General features: G+C 36.1%; 1 protein-coding gene and 1 pseudogene across 2 annotated transcripts in view; both read right to left on the reverse strand.

The window, feature by feature from the left end:
- Positions 1 to 3,057: 3,057 nt before the first annotated feature.
- P4HA1 (prolyl 4-hydroxylase subunit alpha 1) overlaps positions 3,058 to 20,762 on the reverse strand; it is a 92,442-nt gene continuing 74,737 nt past the window's right edge. For both annotated transcript variants that reach the window (XM_089897666.1, XM_089897665.1), the window contains exons 10-15: positions 20,654 to 20,757; positions 14,104 to 14,153; positions 8,720 to 8,785; positions 6,344 to 6,412; positions 5,754 to 5,850; positions 3,058 to 4,164 (exon numbers count right to left, since the gene is read on the reverse strand). In XM_089897666.1, coding sequence (XP_089753792.1) covers positions 4,094 to 4,164; positions 5,754 to 5,850; positions 6,344 to 6,412; positions 8,720 to 8,785; positions 14,104 to 14,153; positions 20,654 to 20,757 — 457 coding nt within the window. In that variant the 3' untranslated portion in view covers positions 3,058 to 4,093. The remainder of the gene's footprint in view (positions 4,165 to 5,753; positions 5,851 to 6,343; positions 6,413 to 8,719; positions 8,786 to 14,103; positions 14,154 to 20,653; positions 20,758 to 20,762) is intronic.
- Positions 12,299 to 14,087, reverse strand: LOC111183508 (vesicle-associated membrane protein 7 pseudogene; annotated as a pseudogene).

Consider the following 20,762-nt stretch of genomic DNA (forward strand, 5'->3'; position numbering starts at 1 on the left):
CACAGATATGAAACTCTTTAGTGCTGTTAAAAATGTAGAATCAAACAAAATTTGTACTGTTCTAGAGCAATGCTATTTAAAGCTGGTTCTCACTGAGATATAAGGAGCTTGTACCACAATGTAAATAACACATTGCTTTCTTCATCTTGAAAATCTTGCTATGAAAAAACCATGTAGTTATTGATGTACTGTATTTACATTTTGATGTAATCTCCTTATCTCATTGTGGAACAGTAACAAACCCCATGGCAACTCTTTTGCAGTCTAAGTAGGACTGTTTCAGAGCACTTTTAATTATTGCCTTACTTCAACTTTTCCATAGACTATTTTCCTATAGTTGCAGAAGTAAAATAGATAAAAATCTGAAAGGTGTTTCATGTTACAGAGCCTTAACTTTTGTGCCTTTTAAATGTAAAGTAAAAATAGAACATAACTTACTTTATAGGTGAATTTAATTATTTCATCTTCTAAGAGTTAACAACTAAGGTTATTTACATAATATGATTTAACCCATGATAGTTCCAAACCCATGTAAAACCTACATTGCAATGGAGCTTAATTACATTTATGACTTTAAGGTAGATATTAAAATAATAATTTTTGCTCTTTGTAGACTTAAATAAGTGAATGCCTTTTCTAGAAGAAATTGACTAAAGCTAAAATTCATCTCCCTAAAAAGCCATGAAACGTCAAAGTGTACATCACTCTACATATTCTCTTTAAAATGTTCTATTCTGAATCTTTTAAAGTGTTTAGCCTAAAACAGATTTGTATTATAAACCAGGCTGTTAGGAATTGGAACAACCAAATGACAAAATTTAAGGATTTTCTTTTTTCAGATTTTAGAGCTCATTTTATCTGTGATTATCTTGTTTTGTACAACTGACTTCAATACAACAGTGCTGCAATGGGAATTCAACAAGGCCTCAAAAAGCAGAATATAGAGACTAGCACTCCTTTTCAGTGGTTCCTTTTATTTAAACTTTTACATTTGATAAGACTGCCTATTAATTTTTTTTTACAAATTAGTCTTCCTGCATCAAAACGTATATTTAATTGAAGGCTACATTCACACAGAAAGTAAACTTCAAAGTCCTCAAAAGTCAATAAAGCAGGCAGCCAAGAAATTTACTGTTCTACTACAGTTACTTTTGCAAAACTCATTAGTGTGGTAGAATAATATCCAAGGACATTAGGAAGTTGGAATATGAAATCTATTTCATTCTGATAAATCTAATAATTTAATAAACAGTACTCTCTAGTGCTGACAATTCATTCTTATTTCTCTAAGTTTACCCAATACTGCTCCTGCTAAATAACAAACTTTTACCCCAGTGAAGTAAGTGCTGCCAAGAGAAGGGATTGGTTCTTGTGCTGCTGGGCATCCACACTAAGATGTTATTTTTCTTTCTGCTTTCTCCTAGCAATCTCCATTTCATAATTCTGTTTATTCCTTCTCAAGTGATTCAGTTATTTAATCATGATTGGGTATTTGTTGTTGTTGTTATTTTGGTATTACACGGTAAGTTTCTTAATGGCAGCCATCTAGTCATTCAATTGTTTAGCTCATTAGGCCCTACACATGGGTTGTTCATTTTTCAGCTATATGGACTTAAGTGGAAACCTGGCATGGAATTTACATATAACCAGCAACACATGAGTCTGTAAGGATATTTAGATTCTTCTCAGCAGCAATAATATATATCTTATATACACACACACATATAAGGTATTATATTTTTATATCACACATATATAAGGTATTATATGTGTGTGTGTTTACTGCTTACAACAACTCTTCTCAATCCTTTTATATTGTAGTAACCATTTTATTATAAATTCACCAAAGTTCATGGTTGGTTGTGTCTTTCATTACTGCATTTACCATCTAGCTTTCTGAAGAATCTTAAAGTCACTTCATTATTTTTTTAAAAAATCCTACTAGGTTATTACATAGTTATGACATTTACTTACCCTGCTGATTGAGTGTTCTGGTGGATACTTCAGTTAACTTGGTGATATTGGTGATAACACATGGTTAAAGTTAACGAATGATGAAACTTCCAATCTTAAAGGATGGACACTTAGGGTTGGTGAGGAAACCACCATTTCCACATTTTCCATGATAGCTCCAGCCCTCATTTATTTTAAAGTTCAGCATTAAAAAAAAGGATTGCAAAGTTTTATACTGGAATTCTTTTTCTCCTTTTCATTTGGAAAGAAAAATAGTTGGTAATTATGAAACTTGGGAGGGTTCTGTAAGACCTAACACTGACAAGAGTTTACCAATCCCTGTGTGGGGTTTGGGGTTGAATATAATGAAATTTGTAAGATTATGGAATATGTTGTTTCCTTGTGAAATAGATATTTTTTATTCTACTTTCTAAAACACGTGGCAATTAAGGATTAGTATCCTTTCTTTGAACACCCATTCTATTTCTTCAATTTTGAATTTACATTGCTTCCATCTAAAAAAGATTTTTTAAAAATCTGTGGTCACAAAATCTGATTAGATTAATGAATTTAATTCTCAATATTTCTTACTAAAATACTTGTAGTGGAACAAAGGATAGTTCAGAGAAATAAAGTTCACAGTTCACTTTTTTAAAAAAATGGTAAAGTAATACCCTCTTTCCCAGAGAATTAACCAAATTCTTCCTTATTTAAATACTGCATAAAGGATAAAGAGCCCTTATGTAAACTATGATTCACCATAAGAAATATAAAGGTTAGAGGGTCAATTAACATACTTCAGTAGGTTCAGAGCTTTCTACTACCATACCATGTATTTGAACAACAGAAAATCTTAAGTAGCATTACTGTAAAAACTCCATAACCATAGTAATAAAGTTGTAGAGCTCCCTTTGAAGGTAACATATTTTGATTGATTGAATATCTGAAAGTTCAAAGAGCCTTAATTTTCTACCATAACAATGTGACTTTAGAGTGAATGAAAATCAGGAGGATAAACCTAAGTCCTAATTCTAAAGAAATAACCTGTTATTGCTATAGCACACATTCACATTTAAATACGAAAAATACCACACAGAAAACGGAAACATTTAAAAAAGATTTAAGATCATAAATAGGTCACTGTTGTCACAACACATTTCAGAATTGAAAAAACAAACATTTTGGCTTTTTAGGAAAAACTCCTTTTATATCAATTCCCTCATCATTGAAAGGACTTGTACATTTTTAAATTTCCAGTCTCCTAAGGCACGATATTTTTTTAATCCGAATGCCAACATCATCATCCCCTGCTGTAGGTAGCTGAAATAAGAGGCAAGGAATTAGCACTAAGAAAAACAGCAAAATTTTTTGGACAAAATCATCAGTCATTTAAGAAAAAACAAGAAACAGACTAAGTCATGATCATTTTAGTTAAGAAGGCCCAATCTTTTAATGTAGGACCTTCTGTTAAACATTTTTTTTAATCAAAGTATTGTAACTCAGATTTAATTCACCACAGAGGAGCTATGAAAGAAGGGGATTGGTAAAATAAAGCATACTTTAAAAATGACTTGGGAGAAAAAAAATCAAATTAGAATAGCATATGGAGGGGCAAACATTGTATGGAACCCACTTTACAGGGCTAATTTATTCCTAGTCTTCAGGCAGATCCAGAAGGGAGTTGTTGAGACTAGGTAAACATAATACCTAGGTCCATACTATATGGCATCTGTTCCTTAATCACACGGACCATTCTAGCCTACCACCCACCAACTGAGATGTACTGAAATACTATAACCAGATGCCTAAATTGTATTTTTTATCCAACCAAAAAAAGTTCTTTAAAATATATCATAAATGTAAAAATTCCTCATTTTTTACCCTGCCTTGCTTTGTCCTCTGTGATACCAACTGAACTTTAAGGTTTCATATGTAAAATGTGGTGTTTTAAGTGTTACTTTTAAAAGAAAAAAAAACCCCCACAAAGTTAGCGATTGTCCACAGATGAAACATAGGATGAGGTTCATGACTGAATCAATCATGGAGTGTTAGTCAACTGTAAACTCTTCAAAGTTAAGACTGGGAAATGTGTGTATCAGACACATTAGAGTACAACAGGAGAGAAAGGGAAGTCTGTTTGTCATTCCAATTCCGACAAGGTGCATGGTCTTCGAAATTCCTGTCCACGTTCATGGAGCCACTTATTGGATACTGTGAAAGAAAATAATATATTAATGTCCCCCACTATCTAACTAGTATTTTTTTTAACATCTTTATTGGGGTATAATTGCTTTACAGTGGTGTGTTAGTTTCTGCTTTATAACAAAGTGAATCAGTTATACATATACATATGTTCCCATATCTCTTCCCGCTTTCTAACTAGTATTTAACTAACGCCTAGGAGCTAGGACTATAATGAAGTTTCTACATGGGCTAAAAAAGTTCAAGACCAAAACCAGACAAAGACAGATGCTACTTAGGCTGTCTTTTTAAGAACTTCACTAAATGCTGGAAATAAAAAAGATTTTATATATATGTATGTACATTTGAGAATCTGTGCGTGTGTATTTCCTAAAGTTTCTAATGTTCAATGTAAGACTTGAGATGTAGGTACAGACAGAACAAAACACTGTTTTACCTGTTGGCAGAATACCACTTCTAATACAAAGACATTTTAAAAATGAACACAACTCTATGATTAATCTCTCTCGTATTATGTGCTCATCAAGTTTCCTTTGTTCCAAGATACTGTTTTTTAATATACCCCCAAAGGAATTAATTTCTTTCTCCTCCTCGTATATCATAGAACCCAATCAATGGCATCAACATGTATAAGATATTTAAACTAGCACTCATTCTTAACTACTTTGTTACCTTTCTTAACCTGTGTGTCCAATCTTTTATTCATCAAACCCTGTTGATTTTACTTCTATGATCTCTTCAATCTATTCTTTGCTCTCCAAACCTTTTGCTGCTGCCTTAGTCCAGGCTTTTATCATCACCCATTTAGACAACAGAAAACAGCCTTCTAAACTCATCTCTCCTCCACTAGCCTCTCTTCATTCTAGTCCAGTGGTTCTCAAACATTAGTTATCGTCAGGGGAGTTCTTTTAAATCCTGATGATCAGGTATCACTCCTTAATCTTGCTATGTCCAATACGGTAACCTCTAGACACATGTAGCTACTAAGCACTTCAAGCGTGGAATGTGGCCAAGTGACACATACGGTAATAGATACATGGGGTTAAATAAATCTATATAAAAATAAGTTCACCCATTTCTATTTCTTTTTCTTTTTTTTTTTTTAATGTGGCCAGTCCTATACTTGCATGAACCTGAGAGTACCTCTCTGGCTTCATATGATTCCTGGCCCTGGTCCCTAACATGCCTGGAAAACTACTGCTCTATCTTCAAGACTAAATATAAAGATTAATTAAACTTCGAAGAAGCCTCCCTAAATGTAAGTAGTTACTGTCTTCTGTTTATATCTTTGTATTAGTATCTACTACAAGAGACAACTGTGAACCCTATGAGAGGAAGATTCAACTCTGAGTCAATTAACGTTTCTTAAATAATGAGTGGAAATAGTGTTAAAAATGTCATAAAAAATCTGATCTGTTGAAAGCAAATTTATATTAAGATAGAAACTTGCTTGGTTGAATCCCTTTCAGTGTTAAAGTCATATTAGGCAAATCTGTCAGGAGTTTTTTTTCACTTTCTTTTAAGATGTAAATTATAATAATTTTTAAATAAGAGACAAAAATCACAAATTCTATTCAGAGAATATAGGAAATATTTACCCCATTTGTTTCCAACCAGCACTGGACAGGCTGCATGCCGTGTACTATAATCTCCTTCTCCACTGGCAAACAGATTATACCAGAAAACGGCAGTTCCCTGTGGAAAACAATACGAAATTATCCCCAAATAAAGTATCAGGTTATTGCTTTTTATAGTAACTAAATTTTCCTCTGTTCTATGGAAATAATTCTCTATGGCAGCACTATATCTTCCTCTAATATAGTTCTGAAAGTATCATATAATGTACAAAATTTTGGTGATCACATGAAAGCATTAATATCAGCATTACTTAACAAAAAAGTGTATTTGCCAAAGCTAACACATCTTACAATAGCAAGTATCATACGGAACCCATTTTAGAAATGAAAACTTCTAAATACTAATCCCTGGTTGTTCATACCTCTAGGTACTCACGGTAAATTGTACAATATCTAAAATCTTCCCTAGACATAATGTAGTCCTTAAGTATACTACCTTTAAAAATGTTATTTACTACTTAGACTATGAAATATAGGTGCATATATTCCTCAGGGAAAAAAATACAGAGGACCCCCCCCCCTCCCAAATTAAAATAACAAGCTAAGCTTACCTTTTTGGGCCAAACACTAGCTCCTACTTCAGGAAAAACAGTGGCTCCTCCTGCTGACACATCACTCATCTAATAAGAGATGAGAGTATTATCGAAAGTGCTGGTAGAATAAAGTTAAACATGCCACTGTGAGGTAGATTTGATACTAAATACTAGAATGAGAATATCTGGACTTCTACTTACATAAATGGGTTTGTGCATGCTAGTCAGTTTTTAAAAAACAAGATGCTATTTAGGTTTACATAGATATATAAAAGCAGAGGAAAGATGGAAGTCAGCAAGGGAGACTGGGATATACTTTGGGATAGCTATTTCTTTTATAGCCAGAGGTAAAAAGAGATGATTTAAAACTGACAAATCAAGTAACATGGGGTATAAATATGTATTCTATAGCACTAGAATATCATCTCCATGGGGGCAGGAATTTTCATCTGTTTTGTTTATTGCTGAGAATAGCCTCAAAACAGTAGGTATTCAATAAATATTTAAATAAGTGACTTCAAACAAAACAGAACTAAACACCAAGAGAAAAGTAATAAACTAAAACCAGTTTTGTCATTTCTCATGGTAGGGTATCAACACATTAACTAAAAATTAGAAGATGAAAAGATTTATAAAGTTATATTCTTAATGGTGAATTAGAATAAAAACACAAACCTTCCAAATTAACTGAAGAAGCACATGCATAAAATGAGGCAAAGGAAACACAGATCATATAGTGAAGATTTTTTTCAAAAACAACGTAAGTAGAATGTGGAGTCAGACTAATGTATCAAAAGCAAAATCCAACTATATGCTATATTCAAGAGTCACATCTAAAACAAGTGATTTATAGGCAAATGCTGTACCAAAGAAGAGTTTGATCTTAGTATCAAGCACAGTTTAACTCTAAAGGCATTCAGTGATATAAAGAAGTGTATTTTACCATGATAAATATATAATCGATATCAAAGAGCTAATAGCTCTTAAGCAATGAAAAAATTAACTTCAGAGGAATTTAAAAGTTGTGCTATGTGGCCCATCTGAGAAAAGCATTCAAATAATGAAAAAAATGAATACTAATCTAATAAAAATGCTATATATAACTAAAAGGGGATATAATTATCTAATATATAGTCTGATAGTCACAAATAATCTAACATTTACGGATATTGGACCAAATAATATAGCATCAATTTTCTTGTATTTCTTTGCTTTTTTAAAAAAATTTATTTACTTTATGTATTTATTTTTGGCTGCAATGGGGCTTTGTTGCTGCGTGTGGGCCTTCCCTAGTTGCAGCGACCTGTGTGCCACAACTACTGAGCCTGTGCTCTAGAGCCACAAGCCACAACTACTGAGGCCTGTGCACCTAGAGCCTGTGCTCCGCAACGAGAAGCCACCGCAATGAGAAGCCTGCACACTGCAATGAAGAATAGCTCCCACTCACCGCAACTAGAGAAAGCCCGCATGCAGCAACGAAGACCCAACGCAGCCAAAAGGAAAAAAAAGTTATGTGCTGCCTTTTGGGGGATACTTGCTCTTAGAATTCAGCCTCATGCTATGAGGAAGCCCCGTCCACATGCTGGTATTCTGGTCAACAACCAGCCTCAACCTCAGCCTTTAAGGTGACCCCAGTGCCAGCCATCATCTGATTGCAAATGCATGAGAGATCCAGAGCAAGAACCATAAATGAAGCCCAATCAACCTCACAACCATGAAAGATAAGAATCAAACTGTTACTTTAAACCATTCAGTTTTGGGGTGATTTGTTATGCAGCAATAGATAACTGGGGCAAATATTATGATCAAAGCTTTATGTATGAATATATAAACAAACAATTAAAAAAAATGAAGATCATACTGTTTTGAAACTAATGAACAATGGGAGAATGGTTACCCTTGAGGAAAGGGCTTCTAGCGTGCTCTAATGTACTATTTCTTCTTGATCTGGGTGCTGATTATGCTAGTGTTCACTTTGTGAAAATTTATCAAGTTATATACGTATGATTTGTACACTTTTCTGATATGATATTTATCAATAAATTCAAAATAAAAGTTTATTAAGATAATGTGTATATATACACATAAATTCCTACAAATACATAGAGTTGCTTATATACACATTATAGATGACTATAGATGACAGTCCATACTCCAAAATATCACATTGCCTCCAAATACTGGAACTAGGTGTAATTTTAACTTTCTTCTTCAGGTTGTAATAAGTACAATCTGAAAAAGTTATAAATGCAAAGAAAAAATTCTTTACTCAGTTGTAAAAAAACGTTAAACTAGGATGTTAATCAAGAGCTAAACAGAACAAACATGTGAACACATCAAAATAAATGAGTCATGTGATCAAATCCCAACTTAAAAATTTTAGCTATAACTTACATAAAACAGCCATGTAGCAATTCTATTTCCTGTCCCCAGCTCTTTGAAAGCATCTGGCTCATCTTTCTGTGAATAAAACACAACTCAGTGGTATAAAATTCAGTAATGCAAATTCTCCAATGGCAACTAACATCATTAATATGCTGAATAGTATGCTAAAAACAGCCCCTAAAGGTTCCTTTATAATGTCCAGTGCACTATACATACAAGAGGCATTCAGATATTTGTTGGTTGTTGATTCAACCAGTACACTGAATACTTTTGATAAGACCATTCGGGGGAAAAAAACAGATTTGTTAGCCTATATAATGAGAACCAATATCTACTATCCACAGATTATTTTAAAAATTGACACCTATAGTTTTAGCTTCCAAAAAAGCAAGACATGAGAGTCTCTCAGCTACATTCATTAAGTCAATTCTCTGTGGGTAAAAAAAAATTTACCTTGAGATTTACTTTGAACTCATGATCCATTCAAATGTCACTGCTACTATTCTTGACTGTCTTTTGGGCTGTCAGCACTTTAATCTGGCTGGAGAATTCACGTCTGGCTATTTAAAGCTAAATTAAAATACAGTATAGTCTCTTGGCATTTTCCCAGAAAAATGAAAATCATGTATTTTTCACACAGAAATTTATACACATCAATTTGTCATATCCTCAAATTGTCCGTTAATGTCCTTCAAAGGATGAATGACTAAAACTGTCGTAGACCTATACCACAGAATACTATGCAGCAAAAAAAAGGAACACCCTGTTGATATGTTCTGCAAAAACATGGATGAACCTCAAGGGAATTATGCTGAGTGAAAAGAGACAATCTTAAAAGGATACATGCCGTATGTAACATTTACATAACATTTGCAAAATAATTTTAGTGAAGAACAGATTAGTGGTTACCAGCAGTTATGGATGGGAGGCAGAAGGGTATATGTAGCTAACAGAGCAGTACCGCAAGGGAGTCTTACAGTGATGGTGAGGTTATGTATCTTTATTGTGGTGGTAGTTACATAAAGCTACACATGTAATAAAACGGTACAGACAGACAGACATGAGTGCGAGCATAACTGGTGAAATATGAATAAGCTCTGTTGCTTGTGCCAACACCAATTTCCTGGTTTTGATAGTGTACTACAGTTATGCAAGACGTTAACACTGAAGGCGGCTGAGTGAAGGGTGCATGGGATCTCCCTGTATATTTGGGGGGAAACTTCCTAGGAATCTATAATTATTTCAAAATAAAAAGCTACGAAAAAAAATTTAGTTACATTAATGTGAGGACTTAAACTGTAGTCTTTCACATCATCCAAGATCCTCAGACATTTTTCAATAATTGAAAACAGATGGAAAAGAGACTAAAAATATATTCTTTGCTAGCCTGCCCAGAGAAAGAGTCTAGGATTCTGGGATTAAACCAGTCAAGGAATGTAATACAATACAGACTGTTTTCTTTCCAAAGAATATACTCTTATTAAAAAATGGTAATAGATCAAGAAGTTTATTAGAATACTTGGCACATTCCTTAGAATTCATGTAATTATGATAAAGCTTAAATTAAGATTTGGTAATGACAATTTATAGCTTGATATGTTAAAATTACTTAACTTTTTAATTTAAAAGGTTAAATATCTACTGATCTTAAGCAAGAGTACTTGGGCAAGAACAACTTTTTAACAAACTGCTTTAATATTATTTATTCTCCAGCCTCTGCATCTATTTTATGTTTATCTTCCTGTCTTTCAAAATGTATTCCTGTAATTTCTTCAGATTTATTGCCCAATTCACTGCAGCTGTCTCTAATCTGTTTAACTTATACACTAAATTTTAAATTTCAACAATTTTTTCGACCTAAAGCTTCTGTTTATTTTTCAAATACGTTAAATCATTTTGAGAATTCAGTAATTTTATCCTCTTTTATTTTTAAAGTATTAGTTATTTTTTTCTATTACTCTTAAATTTTATTAATGCCTTCAGTTTGTGCATAATTTAAACAAGGTATGTGCTTTAAAAAGCATTCTTATACATAAATAGATCAAGAGATGGTTAAGTAATTTATCCCTAAAACATGCACATCATTTTTATTCACGTGTGTGTAAGCAAGGGAAATAAGCTTTAAGTCTTGGGATTAAAGACATTTGGAAATTATTATTAAGGAATGCCAAATGTTTTTATGGAACAAATGTGTTTTCCAACAGGAAATGCTGATGTAATTAAAAGGCATTAGTGTTGATAAAGAGGACTGAAAAAACATTTGCACTATACATGATCACCAGGAAAAGAGTTCCAGGGGGTTGAAAATATATGTCAAATAAATGAATCAGCATGAATTGAATGGTACAGATGGAAGAACAGGTTGCAGGTGCCAGATTATGTGACACATATAAATATTCAAGGCACATGACTAGGCTAAACAGGTGACTAGGTTTTACAGACCAATTTGTTCTTTCATTGGGAAAATAGTCAAATGTAATATAATGTCCATTTACTGGCATTTATTGATAAATAAGTGCAATTAGATCTAGGGCAGCAAATGTTGTCCTTTCAGATACACACTAGAAGTACACACTAGCTAACAGATGCCAGAGTAGCCAAAGCAGTATGATTACACTCCAGTCTTTTCACGCTGCAGTTACATGGATGTTAGCTAAAATGTCTTGCATTCTTTCATGCATCATACTGTCTACTCTCAAGTTTCACAAAATAATTCTTCAAAACTAGGCAGATTAAAGAACTTACTAAACCGCAAAGGATGCTCAAACTATTATTCAACACCAGTCAAACCCAAATCCTGGAGTTGACTACTGACTATATTCAGTTTGGGCTTTTCCACTGTGGTTCTCTTCTTTTTCTTTGGTGAGCCAGAGGAATGTGCCTCCCCATTCTGTCCACTACCCATTCTATTATCTATACAATTGCCCTAAATATCCACCAAAGAAAAAGGAATATGTAAAAAACCACAACCTTCGACAATATTTAAACCACTGTCTTCTTAAATCAACTGCAATGGGGAAACAGAGGATATCAAGCTCTGCGAGGTTTGTGAATGATCAAAACTTTCTTCCTAAAAGTTAATAATAGGCAGACAAGGATGATTCTGTTTGCTTTTAAGAGGCTAGCAAAACGTTCCCCATCTCACTGAGATAAAATGTTTAATACTTTACCTGCTTGGGCTCCTAGAAACACCAACCATTAATTACAATTCCCAAAATAACAACAATTCTCCATGTATATTGTTTCCAAGCACTTAATACCCTTCAAAATCAAAGGACATTAAGATGAGATGTTAGCAATACTATCTGTCTCTTGAACTTTTGTGTGCACAAAGGTCATCCATAATTTCAGTAGACAGCTCATAAGACAGGTGGTTTCTAGCTGTGATAGCTTTGTGCAATTATAAACAAAAATGTATCTATAAGTAGATGACACTAGTTAACAAACCAAAGAAACAAAATGCCTTTTTAAGGCTACTGCTGCAATAAATGGTTCGGTCTGAAGTGCACTGGAATAAACTGGTTGATAGGACAAAGATAAATCTGGAGGCGCAGAACAATATTAAAAGAGAGAAAGAAGAGGGTTGAAAAGACTGGTAGACACCATCTGTCAGTATTAAAAGGCCTGAATCAAACGGATTGCTTTTAACTCCCTGTTCTCTCGTATCCTTGGTTAATGATAACTTTATTTCTTCACACAGCTTGGCCACGTAAATCCACCACAGAGAGGTGACACAATAACATAGATGAATATGACTGATGAGATGATGATGATGACGGTGAGCTTGAGATTCTTCACACACATGGCTCGGGCAAGATTTCTGTTGGTTGTTTCGAAGGTGACAGACGAATCCACGAGATTTTCTGTTTTATCTATCAATAATTCCAATCTTTTGCCTTGCTGAGCCACCAGATCTATGTTTCTGACCATGATTCCTTTAAGTTCATCCACTTGGGCTTGAGTCTCCATCACTTTATCTAGGCCCTTATTCTTGGAGTGATGCTTCAGCTGTGCAGCCAAGACACTTGAGAACTCACTATTCATGGCATATGGAAGCACTGTTTGTGCTCTTGAACCGTACGTAGTCTGGAACCTCTTTTTTATCTCATTTAGAAAATTAAAGGCTCGGGAACGCTCAAAATCATCATCAGTGATACAAAGATATACAATCCTGTCTTGGCAGATGTAATGAAACAAATAATTGCCATGTAAGTACGTTAGCTTGTTATTTTCAGAAGGTATCTTAGCCAGAATCTGCTCTGTCACCTCCAGGAAGTTGCCTCCACACCAAGCATGTCTGGCAAGGATAGTGGTTCCCCTGGCAACAACAGCGAAAAGAATGGCCATGGCTTCGATCCGATCTGTCTGGGCACCATGTGAGAACTCGGGGATCAGGACAGAGTTGCGCAGGTTAGCGTGGGCTCGCCAACTGCCCGCTCCCAGAGGAGGCTAGACTGGACCTATATAGTTTTTTTATATTCTGTATCTGATAACTGAAGTATCTAACATCCCGGGGGCATCTGTATCTGTTGGCAGGCCTCTGCTTTCAAACTGCCAGAAAAAGCTCCCCATAACACATCATACTCCAGCTAGGATGCGAGAGGAAACTCTTCTGAAGGGTCTTGACTCAAAGCAGATGATTTTCTAGGCCATTCTTTCTTTCTCTGAAGGTGTAATCCTTTTGGAGATTTAGGTTTTATGCAGGTATCTCAGTTCAGTAGCCTACACTATAGCAGGTCCTCTCACAGAGCTATTAATCCCCAAAGCTCTAGATTCCTGGAGGTACATGCCTCCAGCCTCAGCTTTTTTGCTCCCTTTAAACACTCTAATTTTAGTTTCTAGGTTTTCTCTATTCAGTTTGCCTTTGAGAATTTCCTTTACTTTCTTCAAAGCTCAGCAATGCATTTAAAAGTATGCTAAGTTCTTTTACCCTGTCTCTAGGTATTTTTTACTGCTTTAAAAGGCTTTACAGAATATCTGTTCCACCATGCTTCCACAAATTCCAAATAAGCTATGAATTTTTTTTTTTTCAAGAAGATGTTGGGGGTAGGAGTTTATTAATTTATTTATTTTTGCTGTGTTGGGTCTTCGTTTCTGTGCGAGGGCTTTCTCTAGTTGTGGCAAGCGGGGGCCACTCTTCATCGCGGTGCGCGGGCCTCTCACTATCGCAGCCTCTCTTGCTGCGGAGCACAAGCTCCAGACGCGCAGGCTCAGTAGTTGTGGCTCACGGGCCTAGTTGCTCCGCGGCATGTGGGACCCTCCCAGACTAGGGCTCGAACCCGTGCCACCAGGGAAGCCCAGCTATGAATTTTTAATACTAAAAGAACAGAATTAACATGTCATGCTTAAGCTTCAGTGGAACTCCTTCATTCGCCTTTTTTTTTTTTACTTACCCGTGCAAAATCAAAATGGGGTTCATACTGTCCTCCAACTCCATAATTAGCTACCTGAAGGAGAGAAACAAAACATGAATGAAAGAACTATCAAGATTACTATTCAAAAAAACCTATGAGTCCCATTTTGGCCTCTTATATATCATGGTTAGGTACTTCTAAATAAATGAGAAGCAAAGCGTTTTTTAAATCAATAAAGAGTTCCTAAAAAACCAAGGATGAAAAACTAAGGATAGCTACTATATGCTATTTTAGAACCTTAGTTAATACGCTTTTCTTTAGCAAATGTTTCGGGGGACATGCTTTTCCTTAATATATAAGAAACTAAAATCTGAATTTGAATTTTAGAATTAAAAATTTCTAGAATTAGAATTTCAATATTTTTATTATTAATTCTTACTAAACACTTTCCTTGGGAATTTAAATCAAGACTCATGTTTTCCAAAGCCCAAAATGCTGGCAAACTCCCAATCTACTTTAATGAAATCCAGTTTCCTACATATTTTTTTTTCTCTACTTAGGTAAAAAAGGGAAGAAGTTAACACCAATTTAATTATTCCTGTTGGAAGGCCATGACAACTTCATTTGGATGTGACAATGCCCCAGCACGAAGCAGCAAAAGAAAGTAAGAGAAATATTTGGTCTGAGCTCAAGTTCCAGACTTCTTAGTTACAATGCAGTATATGTAACTTTGGATACAACCTCAGTTTTCTTATTTGTAAAATAAGGATAATGATACCTTCCTTAACTCCCTCCCTTCCATCCCAATATGACAAAATGCTAAGAAAATGAAAGGAGAATGTAATTTAAAGAGCATTATTGATGAAATGAAATGAGTGCATAATTAAAAGTGTTGCCCACAGCAAAGTCCAAGTCCTATGTAAATTGTTATTACTGTGGATATTTTACTTCATATGTTGTAGATGCCTTCGTTGGGTTGGATCAGACTATTAAGTTAGAAATATATCAAGTAGCCTGAAAGAGCCTGTGAAGGTTAGGCAGGTGAGAATAAATACAAATTAGGAAAGAAAAAGACACATCATAGTTTTTTAAATAACCAAACGAGTACCAAGGAAGTTGTAGATGACCATGGAGTAAATAACTTAATATAAGCAAATTTAAATTCGGGAAGTCCTGTTTTGCACAGTTTCAAAACGCACAAATCTCAGATACCATGGTTTAGCTAACCCTGGACACCAGACCCCCAACAACACAGTGGACATTTCAGTTACCATGTTACATCATTAACTGTGAGTAACTGCATAAAGTGCAAACATTGCTACTAGCTCTTCAGTCCACAAATTACTATACAAATAACAGCTACATATCATGATCAATGACCAGTCATGTCACTTCTTTCAAAGTTTATCAGTGATTGGTCACTGCATATCTGTTATTCAGTTCATGCGCAGACAGCAAAGCATGTAGTTATGCTGCCTCCTTATTTCCCAGTAAAAACCTATGTGATATTTTACAAAAACAGACAATTAGAAGAAGAAATTGGCCAACAAAGATACAGTACAGCAGAGAAATGGAAAGCAATAATGCTGTAAGTGAAATTCAAATCAAATTTAAATGGACTTGGTTCCAGGACAAGATCAGGGAGTAGAAGGACCTGAGCTCACCTTTCCTCTCGTGAAAACACCAAAATCACAACTAATGGCTGAAAAACCGTCAACAAAAAAAGACTGGAACTTACCAAAAAAGATATGCTACTTCCAAAGAAGAAGTCACAACAAGACAGTAGGAGGGATGCATTTGAGATACAAACAAATCCCATAAGTGTTGGGTGGCTGACCCACAAACTGGAAAATATTTATATCACAGAGGTTCTCCCACAGGAGTGAAAGTTCTGAGCCCCACGTCAGGCTCCCCAGTCTGGGGGTCTGGCATTGAGAGGAGGAGCCCCCAGAGCATTTGGCTTTTAAGGCCAGCAGGGCTTGATCACAGGAACTCCCCAGTACTGGGGGAAACAGAAACTCCACTCTTGGAGGGCACACACAAGGTCTTGTGTGCATGGGAACCCAGGGGAAAAAGCAGTGACTTCATATGAGCCAGGGTCAGACCTACCTGCTGGACTTGGAGGATCTCCTTGGGAGGTGGGGGTGGCTGTGGCTCACTATGGGGACAAGGACACCGGTGGCGGAGACACTGGGGAGTACTCACTGGCGTGAGCTGCCCTAAAGGCTGCCACTTTGATGCCAAGACCTGGCCCCACCCAACAGCCCTTAGGCTCCAGTGCTGGGACGCCCCAGGCCAAAAAACCAACAGGGCAGGAACACAGGCAGACAGGCTGCTTAAGTCTTCCTGAGCCCACAGCCGCCTCTAAACACATCCCTTGACACGGTCCTGCCCACCAGAGGGACAAGACCCAGCTCCACCCACCAGTGGGCAGGCACCAGTCCTTCTCACTAAGAAGCCTGCACAAGCCTCTTAGACCAGTCTCATCCACTAGTGGGCAGACATCAGAAGCAAGAGGAACTACAATCCTGCAGCCTGTGGGGCCTCAAACACAGAAAGTTAGACAAAATGAGATGGCAGAGGAAAATGTTCCAGATGAAGGAACAAGATAAAACCCCAGAAGAACTAAGTGAAGTGGAGACAGGCAATCTACCTGAAAAAGAATTCAGAGTAATAGTAAAGATGATCCGAGATCTCAGTAAAAGAATGGAGGCACAGACTGAGAAGATACAAGAGCTAGAAGATATAAAGAACAAACAAACAGAGATGAACAATACAATAACTGAAATGAAAACTACACCAGAAGGAATCAATAGCCGAATAAATGAGGCACAAGAATGGATAAGTGAGCTGGAAGACAGAATGGTGGAAATCACTGCTGTGGAAAGGAATAAAGAATGAAAAGAAATGAAGACAGTATAAAAGACCTCTGGGACAACATTAAATGCACCAACGTTCACATTATAGGGGTCCCAGAAGGAGAAGAGAGAGAGAAAGGACCTTAGGAAATATTTGGGGAGATAGTAGTGGAAGACTTCCCTAATATGGGAAAGGAAACAGTCACCCAAGTCCAGGAAGCAGAGGGTCCCATACAGGATAAACCCAAGGAGGGGCATGCTGAGACACATATTAATCATACCAACAAATATTAAAAGCAACAAGGGGAAAGCAACAAGTAACATACAAAGGAATCCCCATAAGGTTATCAGCTGATTTTTCAGCAGACACTCTTCAGGCCAGAAGGGAGTGGCACAATATATCTAAAGTGATGAAAAGGAAAGAACTACAGTCAAAAACACTCTACCCAGCAAGGCTCTTGTTCAGATTCAATGGAGAAATCACAAGATTTACAGATAAGCAAAAGCTAAAAAGAACTCAGCACCACCAGAACAGCTTTACAACAAATGCTAAAGGAACTTCTCTAGGAAGAAAACAAAGGGCCACAACTAGAAACAATTACGAAGGTATCACCTCACACTGGTCAGAATGGCCATCATCAAAAAGTCTACAAACAATAAATGCTAAAGAGGGTGTGCAGAAAAGCGAACCCTCCTATGCTGTTGGTGGGAATGTAAATTGGTGGTGCCACTATGGAGAACAGTATGGAGGTTCCTTAAAAAACTAAGAGCTACCGTATGATCCAGCAATCCCACTCCTGGGCACTTAGGAAGCAACCTAAATGTCCATCAACAGAGGAATAGATAAAGAAGATGTGGTACATGTATCGGTGGAATTTTACTCAGCCATAAAAAAGGTATGAAATAATGCCACTTGCAGCAACATGGATGGACCTAGAGACTGTCATACTAAATGAAGTCAGAGAAAGACAAACAGCATATGATCACTGTACATGGAATCTAAAAATGATACAAATGAACTTATTTACAAAACAGAAACAGACTGGCAGACTTCAGAAACAAACTTATGGTTACTAAAGGGGAAAGGTCGGGGGGAGGATAAATTAGGAACTTGGGATTAACATATACACACTACTATATATAAAATAGATAACTAATAAGGACATACTGTATAGCACAGGGAAATCTACTTGGTACTCTGTGATAACCTATATGGGGAAAGAATCTGAAAAAGAATAGATATACATATATGTATAACTAAATCACTTTGCTGTACACCTGAAACTAACACAACATTGTAAATCAACTATACTCCAATACTAAAAAAATCCCCTCATGCTGAGCCCCCCTCCTCCACCCCCCACCCCCCCGCCAAAAAAGAAATCAGACTTAAATGCAGACACAGAAGAAAAGGCTGACAAGGAAAATGCTTCTAACTTTTGCTGTTTGAGAAACTCTAGATACGCAGTCAGAGGAATGTGGTGAAGGTAAACTTACTAACATAAGGAAAGTGATCATGATGAAAAGGATGAAGAAGATGTCCTAGAGGAAGTGACTGGAAAAAAATCGACAATAAAAGATCCCTCAGAGATATTTAACAACATTGAAAGCACAAAGGATAAAATGTTGAAAGCTGATCCAAACTTAGAAGTATGACAATTTGCGAAGGAAAAGATGCTCACTCTGTATCATAAGTTTCACAAATGAGATGAAGGAACATAAACTATTCTTGGTAAGTGTTTACAAAGAAGTAAAACACTGTAATCCTCAATATTTCTAATATTTTATAATACTGAGACAATTCAATAGAGAAGACTAGTTTTCAACAAATGATGCTGGGACGATTGGCTAACCACATGAAAAGAATGAAGTTGGACCTCTTTCTTACACCATATATAAAAATTGACTCAAAATGGATCAAAGACCTGAATGTAAGAAAGAAAACCATAAAAATTGTAGGAAAAACCACAGGTGTAAATCTTTATGTCCTTGGATTAGGCAATGGTTTCTTAAACACCTTATGCCAAAGCAACCAAAAAAAAGACCTATCAGACTTCATAGAAATTAAAAATATTTTGCCAAAGGACACCATCAAGAAAGTGAAAGACACACCACAGAACGGGAGAAAATATTTGCAACCCATACACCTAATATGGGTCAAGTATTCAGAACATATAAATAACACAACTCAACAATAAAAACAACCCAATAAAAAATAGGCAAAGGATTTGAATAGAAATTTTTTCAAAGATATAAAAATGGCTGGGGCTTCCATGGTGGCACTGTGGTTGAGAGTCTGCCTGCCAATGCAGGGGACATGGGTTCAATCCCTGGTCCGGGAGGATCCCACATGCCATGTAGCAACTAAGCCCGTGCGCCACAACTACTAAGCCTGGCTCTAGAGCCCGTGAGCCACAACTGCTGAGCCCACGCTCTAGAGCCCAAGAGCCACAACTACTGAGCTTGCGTGCTGCAGCTACTGAAGCCCACGCGCCTAGAGCCCATGCTCCGCAACAAAAGAAGCCACCGCAATGAGAAGCCCATGCACCACAATGAAGAGTAGCCCCTACTCTCTGCAACTAGAGAAAGCCTACATGTAGCAACGAAGACTGAACAGAACCAAAAATAAATAAAATAAATTTTTAAAAAAATGGCCAATAACTCATGAAAAGATACTCAACATCATTAGCCATCAGGGAAACGCAAATAAGAACCATGATGAGATAGCACTTCAAACATACCAGAATGACCTTAATAAAAAAACTGGACAAGAACAAGTGTTGGCAAGGATGTGAAGAAAATGGAACCCTCATACATTGCCAATGGGATTGTAAAATGGTGCAGCCATTCTGGAAAACAGTTTGGCAGTTCCTCAAATATTAAAGTTACCACATGACCCAGCAATTACATATGTAGGTTTATACCCAAGAGAAATTTAAATGACATTTGTACGAAAATTTGTAGACAAATAGCATTAGTCATAATAGCCAAGGAGTGGAAACAATCCAAAAGCCCTCCAACTGATAAATAAATAAAACGTGGTATATCCAAACAAGAGAATGTTAATATTATTCAGCCATGAAAAAGAATAAAGTGCTGATACATGCTACAACATGGATATACCTTAAAAACATTGTCAAGTGAAATAAGCCAGATACACTAGGTCACATATTGTATTACTCCATTTATATGAAATATTTAGAATAGGCAAACTTACATACAGAAGGTAGAGAAGCAGTTGCCAGGGGCACTAGGGAGGGGGAATGGAGAGTGACTACTTAACTGAGGTTTCTTTGGAGGTGATGAAAATAGTGTTGATGATTGTACAATCATGTGAATATTAAAACCAGGGTAAATTTTATGGTATGTGAATTATTTCTTACTAGAAAACAGAAAAAAATAATTTATTAAAAAAAAAACTGCCATGGCCACCTGACAGGCCTATGAATGAAAAAAAAAAATCACAGTGTACTTAATAAATACTAGTGTTACATATTTTTCATTTCCCTATACGTTTATACTCAACAGTAAGAGTTTTTAATGTCTTGACAAAAAATTTTAAAGGTCACAGAACAATGTTTCCTACTGATTATTAAGATCACTGTACATGGTTTCAGCTTATATATTCACTTTTACAGTCTCAAAGTATCATGCAAATTGAGTACTGCCTGTATAGTGACAGAAAAAATCTCATCTGAAGCATCTTTTGAAGAAGTGTAGGATGTGAATACCTACCTGTAATTCCTCTGCTGTGGAGACATCTAGTCCTGTGAGATCTTGTATTCTCATATTAATTCGAGACACCACAGGGTTTTCATAGCCAGAGAGCCAGGCACTAAA

This window comes from Delphinapterus leucas, chromosome 16 (genome assembly GCF_059928025.1).
Source record: "Delphinapterus leucas isolate spDelLeu-1000000601 "Yukka" chromosome 16, BTC_Dleu_Yukka2, whole genome shotgun sequence".
Taxonomy (NCBI): domain Eukaryota; kingdom Metazoa; phylum Chordata; class Mammalia; order Artiodactyla; family Monodontidae; genus Delphinapterus; species Delphinapterus leucas.